General features: G+C 34.4%; 1 protein-coding gene and 1 pseudogene across 1 annotated transcript; both read right to left on the reverse strand.

Annotated features, from left to right (window-relative positions):
- Positions 1–459: 459 nt before the first annotated feature.
- On the reverse strand, positions 460–2035 carry LOC134280763 (uncharacterized; annotated as a pseudogene).
- A 3119-nt stretch (positions 2036–5154) lies between these two features.
- LOC134280764 (ficolin-1-like) lies at positions 5155–10815 on the reverse strand (the record flags this gene model as incomplete). The annotated part of the gene is made up of 4 exons (XM_062763219.1): positions 5155–5411; positions 9241–9408; positions 9932–10028; positions 10676–10815. Coding segments are annotated over 4 exons (662 nt in total), but the record flags the coding sequence as incomplete, so codon positions are not given.
- Between the last annotated feature and the right edge of the window lie 281 nt (positions 10816–11096).

The raw sequence follows: 11096 nt of genomic DNA on the forward strand, positions 1-11096 counted from the left end.
CTGTGGCCTTCAAATCGACATTTAGATATATCGACGACGTATTGTCAACTAATAATTGTAATTTCCAGTCTTACTAACGAACAGTATTCAAGATCAAAGGTTCACTAAAAATACAAAACAGGAGCAGGGCAAACACAGACCTCAAAATCATCAGAGGTAGGATCAGGTACCATGGAGGAGTGAGCATCCCCTGCCGACCGGTCACACTCGTAATGTGCTCCTTGTCAAAATCGGGAAATTAGGGGAAAATTCGTTGTAATAAGTGAATAAATAATGAACTAACACTTACTATGAAAAACGCCAGTCAGCAATCCACTCATTGACTCAATGAAAAAATTGTATTTGCTGAGAAGATCAATAGAGACAACATTCTTTTTTCCTTGTTTTGTTAATTAAAATAGTTAAATATTTATATTTGCTTTATTTAATCATACACGGATGTAAACCTGTATATTGTCTTTATACTTTCAATCCTGAAAAACTGGACCATGTTGCGTGCAGATAGTCTGCATATGTTGTACGAATATAAACCTTATCCCCAGCTCTCAAAACAAGTGGAAATGTATTTGAACAACTTTCATATACTGTGCTTCCTTCATTGTTGCAGTTTCTGCGTCATTTCTTTGTCCATTGAGAAGAAGTTCCGCGACAAAAGATTTTCCTGGGGCCACAAAACTTGACCAAGAAAATAGGTACAGTCCGTCAGATGGCGCTTTGAAGACACCAGTGTGCTTGTTGTAATCGTTCCCATGGTTAATATATACGCCATCGTAGACAACGTTAATCGGAGTATCCTTTTTAAGGTGTAGTGTTTTGGTAACGTATGCATTAAATGCAATAATTCTACCTAAAATATAAAAGGAAATATTTAAAAAATATATTCTTAAACCATTTTGAGGAATCAAATGATTAAAATTGAATGGGCCTCAATGAATTCCTCTTGTACACGTACATGTATTTGTTATTAACTGTTGAGCTTTAAAAGATTGATCGATTGTATAATGTTTAATGTTCCTCTCGAGAATGTTTCCCTCATTTGGAGACGTCACCGTATGCTGGTGAAGGGCTTCAAATATTGACCTTTACTCGGCAGTCAGGGACATTGAGCAGTGGGGGATCTTTATCGTGCGAACGCCTGCAGCTGACACGGGGCCTCGGTTTTAAGGTCTCATCCGAAGTACCGGCAACTTCCACTTCAAAGTGCCGAGTATGGCGAAGGAAGAGTTGCTACCCATTTTTTTTATCGACTACGTCAGTTGCGGCCGAGATTCGAACTCACGACCTCCCAATCACGGAGCGAGCGCTTTACCGACAGAACTACCGTAAACGGTGATCTTTAAAAGACATGTAACATATTTTTCTAGATGAACTCATTATTATCACACACTAATACATTGTAAACCTGTCATAATATATACGAAACATTCTACTTTGAAGAAAAATCTATAGGAAGGAAACATAAATTTTAAAATATTAGTTTTTATTGGACCCGTATAAGAAAGGTATTTTCGGGGATTCAGATCGAAATTACAAAAATAAAAAGTACCGTGCGAAATAGAGTTTGGATCCTTAACACATCGGTATGTGACTTCCAGATATTAAGAGTAATTCCCACGGATCTCCAATGTGTTGAACAGCGGCGTGAAGATGGCACGTCGTATACCCATAGCAGTTCCATTTTGTCTTGATTTCGGACCACTTCGAATGACAGGTACGAGTTTTGATTTTACCAGTAGGACAAACGTGTTTGTCTGTCCGTCCGTAGTTTGCAGATAAAATCTGAATCTGGGTTTCTTTGGTACACCGGATAAATCCTTTTTTGCCCATCACATAGAGCAAACGACTGGTCTTAAATGAAAGAGTTATTGGGTTACTTCTTGTTAAAGGTGAAATGACAATTTAAAAAACAAAAATAACAAGTGTTAGAGGTGAAAATTACAATTTAAAAAACAAGAATTTAGAATTGACCTGACGACTCCGCTAGTTTGAACGATGATAACAAAACAACAAAAGCAGCAGCATTGAAACACAGCATCTTGCGAGCTCTGAAGCGGAATTACTATAAGAATGCTATAAAAATAAAAGTGTTTAAGTAGAGAAAATATCATTAAATTTTACATTGTAATATGCATGTATGTATATTGTACAATATATTAATTTGATTACCTTTTCTTCGGAAAACTAGGTTGTAGATATAGGAAAATTACAGAGGGAACATACATATTTATAGATGAAATGTGTGTGATTCTATGTACATGAACCATATGTAACTTAACTATGAAATTGATATCTCTATATAGAATTATATATACTTTCAAATATATCAGCAAAAATTAGACATTTACACGCTAAGATTATAATGTTATTTCTCTACAAACATAATTGAAGGACTATTTTTCCGAAGAGAATATATTCATACTTAGTACTATAAAACTCGTAATTACCATATTTATTTCATGAAGTCAATTTCTAAAAGAATCTGTTTTATGTAAATACACGTACACCAATACGATATCACGTATTGTTTTGTTATGAAATGTGTGCATTTGAGCCACAAAAATCCATTAAACATTACACATTAAGAGCGGATCATGTCCCATGAAGGAGAGAGCACCCTATGCTGACCGTTCACACCCGCCGTGTGCACGCTCCATGCACATTCGGGAAAAAACGGAAAAATCTGTCGACAATTAAGTATGATTATTGATGCCCTCTTACGATTAATTAGTAAGAAAAAATGTCGGTCAACATCCTAGCGCTGTTTAAAAAAAACATACTAATCTGAGTATGAATTGGAAAGAAATTTGCAGGATACTCCCACATTATTGTTATTTTTATCTACATACTAAGAATATTAATATACATGAAAGTTATATCCTCACCCAAAAAATGATTTTCTTAAAAAATACTTATCTCTCGCCCTTTCCTTTTGGAGTTGATGACATCAAGTCATGATAATAGCAGCCTCTATAGATTTTTTTTTATTATTTTATAGAATACAGCGGAAAAAATGATATATTCACGGAACATTTTTTCCATTTTTCTAATTGAATTTATTAAAAAAAATTAAAGAAATAAAAAATACATGTATCTTTTCATTCATGTTTTTCTGAAACCATGCATTCATTCTGAAATATAAAGAATAAAAAAAGATATGTCAATCTCTGTATTTAATCGTTAAGTAAATATGAACAGCAGAAAAGAGCTGAACTACGTACAGGAGTACTGCGCAACGATATATTGGATGTAAGGCGTTTATTAAAAAGTGTTACTTAAAAACTACAAGGAGAAATTTTTGAAACAATTGTGTTAAAATAAATAGCATCAATGTACGCTATTAAAACTTTACAAATGAGTTATTTCCTACATTAAGTATGGTATGTTATTACAAGTTCATGTACATGATATGAAGAGCGTCTACATATTTGTATACCTTGTTATTAGTCACCTGCACATCTTATTTTGTTACAAGCAGTCTAATAAAACACATGGAAATAATGAACAGTATTCAAGATCAAAAGTGCATAAAACAATACAAAATAGGAGCAGAGCAAACATGAACCTCCAAAATATCAGTGGTAAGAATCTACTCTTAGGCTGATGTAGACTTATTTATTGTTTGTTGTTTAAGGTCCATCTCGAAAATATTTCACTCATGTGGAGATGTCTCCATCTGCATTGGAAAGCTACACATTTTGTCCTATACACGGCACTTAATTAGGGCAATATAGTAGTAAGGTATCTTTTTTCGTGCCAGCTCCCTCTACGACACGGGACCTGGGTTATACGAGGACTGTTCAACAAATAGTGTCATGAACTCTAATGACAATGACATACAACACAGATATTATATAACATAAAGCTTGACTTTCTCTCATGATTGAATCTTTAATGAATTGAAATCAGCTCATGTGTCCACTCTTCATATAATCTTTCATTGTAAGAAGCTGAAAATCAAGGGCTAATCGAGACACTGCATTAAAAATGAATGGAAAAGAACCAGTAACTAGAGTTAAATTTAACGCTTCATTTAAGCTGATGTAAAAAATGATAAGAATCCGAAAGAAATATTCACTAAAATTTGTGAAATTAACAGCAACCAATGCCTATTTTATAGACACATGAGCAGATGGATTTATGGATTTCAATGAACAATAGTGATATGATGGGCTTCAAAAATGGGTACCATCCCTGGCGACAAAGATTTAAAACAACGAATGTTCTGTTTGCCGAAATTCAACACATCATCATTCATGATATTTGATTGACCTTAAAACACATAGCAAATTTAATAAGCATCAATCTTGGGGTAGTTCACACAAATCTAAAGAAAAATAGACAGTAAAAAAGCTAAGTACTCAATGGTTCCCCTTTGTTTTGAAAAAATGATTGAAAACGACATCATGCAAGAGTATTTTAAAACATCAGAAATTGTAGTCATCTACAAGACAAGCACTGAAATGTGGTCAAGATACAACAATGGAGTCCATAAAACAATACAAAATAGAAGCAGATCAAAATGAAACCCAAAACATTACAGTTGGGATCAGGTGCCATGAGGGAGTGAGAGAGACAAATGAGTTCTGTAATTTTAACAAACATTTTGACATTATTGCCATTGTAATGTTATTACTCTACCGGAATGTGTAATCTGGGTCCAGTAAAAATTTGAAGATATGGTTACTAGTATTCCTAAAAAATTTAAAAATTGATCTACGTATAACCTCGTAAAGAAAGGTCACAAACCAAATATCAGCTCAATATTGTATGTGTAAATGTTTTGAAAAAAGGAATGTGGAAAACCCTTAAATAAAACCTCATCTGAAACATCAATTAGCAAACAAAAATCAGCTCATTCTCTAGAGGCGTTTGAGAAAGTGCAAAACCAAGTGGAAAAAACTGATAGACAGACAGAAAGCTAAATGAATAAAAAAGACAGAGGAAGGACACAGCGGAGACAACCTAGAGTCCCAGACTGCTCAGCCGGAAGGGAACAAATAACAACAAAATTGACTATGCGATTCAGTCAGTTTGGGGCTTCTTATAATGAAAGATTGAGAGGCGTGTTTTTGATTCTTTTTCATGTTAGCTCCATCAGACATTACTGAATTACAGGGTAGATACCAGTACATGTTTCAATATTGAGATTCAGTGTTAGTGCGGTTTTATCATCATTAGTGTCTCCTTCACTTCCGTTCCCTCAGGAATGGCGGGATACCATGGTTGATACCAGTACTGAGGAGACCACAGTCCATTGAGCAAGGCGTGGTGACAAAAATTAAACCACCACCCAGCTCGGTAGGTGGCGGCACAGTCGTACGCTGTTGTCCCGTCGTTATCCTGATCCGGGGTACTGAAGGACATCCGGTACAAATTAGCATCCGGTACTTCAGTCTTCAGCATCCTGTCACCTAAAATTAATTTAAGATTAACTTACTGAAATATGTGAAAACAACAAGTAGTATTCAAACTCGAAATTCCATTCACAAGAATACAATTAAAGAGCACAGCAAACACAGACTTTTAAAACAACAGAGGTGGTATCATATGTCAGGAAGGAGTTGGAATATATACTGGAATAACACTTAGTATGAAAAAAATCAGTCATCATTAGACTTAAGGGTGATATTTTCTCAGTTTGTAGAAGTTTCGAAAACAAAATTTTATAATGTTCAATTTGTTATATTAAAAATTGCTCTTATTGGATAAAATGACCAAGATATAACTATATATCAATTTAAAAAATAAATATTTTATTATTTGAAAAAAAAAAACGTGCAGGAACAAGTCAATATATTGTACTGCAGAGGAAATTCGAATTAAAGTTTATTTTATTATTTGTATTTTTTGTCAGAAAATCTTACTTCTTGCAATATCAATAAAAAAGTTTAGGTTTCATATATTTCATGTAGACATTATTTTGCAAATATAGTTGGCGTTAAAACTCATTAATTATTTGCAAATACACCGTCATTGATTGCTGTGAAATATAAAAATATTTCAAAAATATGGAGGAAAACAATACAACATTTCTCAACAAGAGGCCCAGGGGCCACAGCGCTCACCTGAGCACATCGGGCTTGAATTTAGTCCCCCCCCCCCTCCAGGCATTCATCATTTGAACAAACTAGAATCTACACTACCTGAGGATGATTCTATATAAGTACAGTGAAACCTGTCTTATCCGACATGCCATGGGAAATTAAATTTATGTCGGATTAAACAGTGTGTCGGATTACTCAGTGTTGGCTATTTCTGTCACATTTCAAGTCCAAACAAAGATGTATAGGGCTATATGTATTGACAATACATCGTAGCAAATTTCAAACTTACACTTTCGTTTCGTCTGATCACTTTACCTGGCTATTCTCCTAAATTAAATTGTTGAATTTACTTATGAATTTAATGTGATAACATTTTTCTAATAAAATGACTTATAAAAATTGATTTTTAATAGTTATTGCCATCTTTAATCAGCACATGTTTACATTCCTTCTTCGATGGTCGCCATTTTGGAAACGGAAGTAGACTAAATGCCTGACTTTATTCCGTAATTTATCCCCCCCCCCGGATAAATAGTACGGAATATTAAAAAAAATTGTTTTCTTTTATTTGTTTCTTTAACATGGTTATGTTTTTCATATACTGTTTGTGACAATTCTCAAGTCAATGGTCCTGTTACTTTGATGCATTTCAATCTGAATGTCCCAACAAATTGTCACACACAAGCTAATAGTTAAATAATTAAAATCTAACCTTGGAAAAAAATGCAAACAATTATCATAATTATCGATAACATCACTGAAAAGTAATTTAAACCCAAGCTGATCATCATAACTGTATCAAAACATATCAATCTAGTGTGCCACTTATTAGCACAGGTAAGGTGACTGCGTTCGTTCAGCCGTAACTAATCCCCTCATTATCATACTCAACGTGTCATATAGTATAAACAAAGGTTTCACAACTGGGGTTTAACCAGCCGTGTAATTATGTCGGATAACACAGGTGAAACTGCAATGCAATTAATAGGCTGTGTTTACAAAGAGGTGTCGGAATTCGGAATGTACAGTGGCCGGATTGAAAAGTATTTTTCTATATAAGTTATATAGAGATATTTTTGGGAATAAAGATTTACGTCGGAAGTGCCAGTGTGCCGAATTGTACAGTTGTCGGATTGGACAGTGGGCACTGTATCACTAATCATAGCTTTGAAGTACTTGAAAAGAAGATTTTAAAAGATTTCCCTATATATCCCTATGTAAAACTTGGGTCGGCCATTTTGGCCCCAAACCTAGCCCCGGGGGTCATGATTGGAACAAACTTGAATCTACACTACCTGAGGATGATTCCACATGAGTTTCATCTTTCCTGGCCCAGTGGTTCTTGAGAAGGATTTTTAAAGATATTTCCTATATATTCCTATGTAAAACTTGGGTCGGCCATTTTTGGCCCAACCCTTGCTCCGGGGGTCATGATTTGAACAAACTTAAATCTACACTACCTGAAGATGATTCCACATGAGTTTCATCTTTCCTGGCCCAGTGGTTCTGGAGAAGAAGATTTTTAAAGATTTTTCCTATATATTCCTATGCAAAACTTGGGCCGGTCATTTTGGCCCCACCCTTGCCCCGGGGGTCATGATTTGAACAAACTTGAATCTACAATACCTGAGGATGATTCCACATGAGTTTCATCTTTCTTGGCCCAGTGGTTCTGGAGAAGAAGATTTTTAAAGATTTTTCCTATATATTCCTATGTTAAACTTTGGTCGGCCATTTAGGCCCCACCTTTGCCCCGGGGGTCATGATATGAACAAACTTAAATCTACACTACCTGAGGATGATTCCACATGAGTTTTATCTTTCCTGGCCCAGTGGTTCTAGACAAGAAGATTTTTAAAGATTTTTCCTATATATTCCTGTGTAAAACTTTGGTCGGCCATTTTGGCCCCACCTTTGCCCCGGGGGTCATGATTTGAACAAACTTAAATCTACACTACCTGAGGATGATTCCACATGAGATTCATCATTCCTGGCCCAGTGGTTCTGGAGAAGAAGATTTTTAAATGATTTTTCCTATATATTCCTATGTAAAACTTGGGTCGGCCATTTTGGCCCCACCCTTGCCCCGGGGGTCATGATTTGAACAAACTTGAATCTACACTACCTGATCATAATTCCACATGAGTTTCATCTTTCCTGGCCCAGTGGTTCTGGAGAAGAAGATTTTTAAAGATTTTTCCTATATATTCCTATGTAAAACTATGGTCGGCCATTTTGGCCCCACCCTTGCCCCGGGGGTCATGATTTGAACAAACTTGAATCTACACTACCTAAGGATGCTTCCACATGAGTTTCATCTTTCCTGGCCCAGCGGTTCTGGAGAAGAAGATTTTTTAAAAATACCATTAATTTTTAACAAATTCATGATTATCTCCCCTTGGAAAAGGACGTGGCCCTTCATTTGAACAATTTGAATCCCCTTCACCCAAGGATACTTTGTGCCAAGTTTGGTTGAAATTGGCCCAGTGGTTCTTGAGAAGAAGATGAAAATGTGAAAAGTTTACGACAACAACGACAACAACGCAACAACGACGACAGACAACGGACAAATTTTGATCAGAAAAGCTCACTTGAGCCTTCGGCTCAGGTGAGCTAATAATTTGATCATTGACACAATATAATATTAATGTCAGTAGAATACGGGCAACAAAGGTAAGGCTTGGCTATAAATAAGTTAGAGGTTGTATTACTCAGATTTTTGTAAAATTAGAATAAATCAAAGTATTGAAAGAACTGAGAGCCGCGCTTTAATTGCTCGAGTATATTGCCTGATCCGAAGTTAATACATATTTAATTTTTTTTCCCTTTGGCCATTTATTTTAAACAGGTAGAGTTTGTATGATTATGATTAAAAACAATATCCCATATACCAGTAATTAAAATTAACAGTCCAATATACCCAAAGATATGTTATGATTTTAGAATTCAATAATTCATTGTATTTCTGATAATTTTTTGCAAAATGGTTTATGTAAAAATATTTTTAACAGATATAATCGATTATCTTACGTGTTACATGACGAAAAATGGCTGCACATTTTACAGCCAAGAAGAAAGACCGATATCATGTATCTCTAAGCAGTGTGTTGACCGTTCGAATGAATACTCCTATTGATTGTGATATGAATTTTAATTTGTAGATATCTTTAAAATATATAATATAAATGATAACTACCTAACGTTCCCTGGGAAGGACTTGCCAGTGTAAGTCTGTACTTGTCTGCCTCATCAGATACAGAGAACTTATCATACATCTGATAATAAGTCGTACCGTTGTTAAGTGTGATCGAAACATACAAGTAAGGGTTAATGTCCTTCTTGAACAGGTATATGATGTCATTTCCTGAAATAAGATAAAAGAAGAAAAGGAATGAATTAACAAATAAACATGCTGCCTTAAAATTAAAAAAAAATACCGTCAAAAAGAGATCTGTTGCATTGTTTTGTGCCTTCAAAATGTACATACACTTATTTTCTTATATATGATCAAACCTTTATTGCTTCATTCATTTATTAGAAATGTTGGGTAAAAATTAGTAACAAAAATGTTAATATAGATCTAAAACTATTAATGAAAACGTCTATAGTAAAGTAATCATGTAAACCATATAGAAAAATGCAACAAAAGGATGTCTAGAAAATAAAATATCAAAGAAATACACAGACGTCTTTATACAGTATATACCGAAATGAGCAAGAATGAACTTGAAATTGTAATCTCGGTCAATATGAATCAGCCTACTTGTTAATATTCCCTTTCTCATGTGTAAAAAGCCCTTCAATTTTAAAGCATAGAAGTGTTTTGCCTATAAATTATGTGTAAAAATGAAATTGAAGTAACATGCTGATAGTAAGAAATTACAAACCGATCCAGTATGCTGTTTCTGCCTCCCCAAAACCTCTCTTATAATCCACCCATGTCCTGTCAAAACTTACTGATCCACTCCTCCGTCTTTGAATTGCCTTAAGTTCATAAAAAGGTATAAGTAGATAATAACAGTGATACAATAAAAAGATATCACACACTCCACTTTAAAGAAATGAGAATTAAGTGTCTTTTTTGTTTTTGTTTTCTTTTTGTTTTTTTTTTTTGTTTGCAATAAACACGTGTTTTTTTAAACTAGAGAAATGTGTGACACTTCTAAGTAATAGAATTGTTTAGACTTTAAAGTACGAATAAGCTAATCAGTTGAGAAAAGTCTCATCCGAACATAATACTAAGTTAACATATGGCACAACTGCTATGCTTTTTTGCTTTCTATCAACATATTCAGATATACAGTATACACAACATAGAAGGGTAGCTTTTTAATTTACTAATCATCACTCTCTACCATTTGTCACTTTATCGAATAAAATTAGCCAACAATTGCAATTATACAAAATGGATGTTTTGTTACTAACTGTTACTCTCCGCCATTGGAAATATACACAGTGGCTATTCTTATAATTTACTCTCCATCCCCGCCATACGTCAACATATCATAAAATACACAGATTATTATACACAGCGACTGTTCTTGTTACCTACCGTCCACCCTCCGCCATTCATCACCATATCACAAAATACATGGACAATATTATACACAGTTGCTGTTCTTGTTACTTACCGTCCACCCTCCGCCATTCGTCACCATATCACAAAATACATAGACCACGTGACATCGTTTTCTGTACGGCGATATGCCGTATATCCCAGACTGAGTATGGCCATTGTTATAATACTCCTGACAATCCTTTGGTAGAGTATCTGAAATTTAGTGATATTTTTTAAAGTTATTTGAATTTTTGGTTTGTAAATCACACAAACTTTATATCATTCGCATATATCATGAATATATGTGACTTACAAACCAATAATTCACAATTAACTTGAAAAAAACACTCCATATGTCAACAAATTACATGTTAAGGAATATCAATATATACTCAATCTTTGAATTTCTCGCTGCCTTACAATGTTAAATTTGTATCAACATTTTTTGAGTTTTGTTTCTACATTTGTATTTGTATTTTTTTATATTGATATAG

The sequence above is a fragment of the Saccostrea cucullata genome, unplaced genomic scaffold (genome assembly GCF_032062105.1).
Source record: "Saccostrea cucullata isolate Sc308-1 unplaced genomic scaffold, CSIRO_AGI_Scuc_v1 ctg9695, whole genome shotgun sequence".
NCBI lineage: Eukaryota > Metazoa > Mollusca > Bivalvia > Ostreida > Ostreidae > Saccostrea > Saccostrea cuccullata.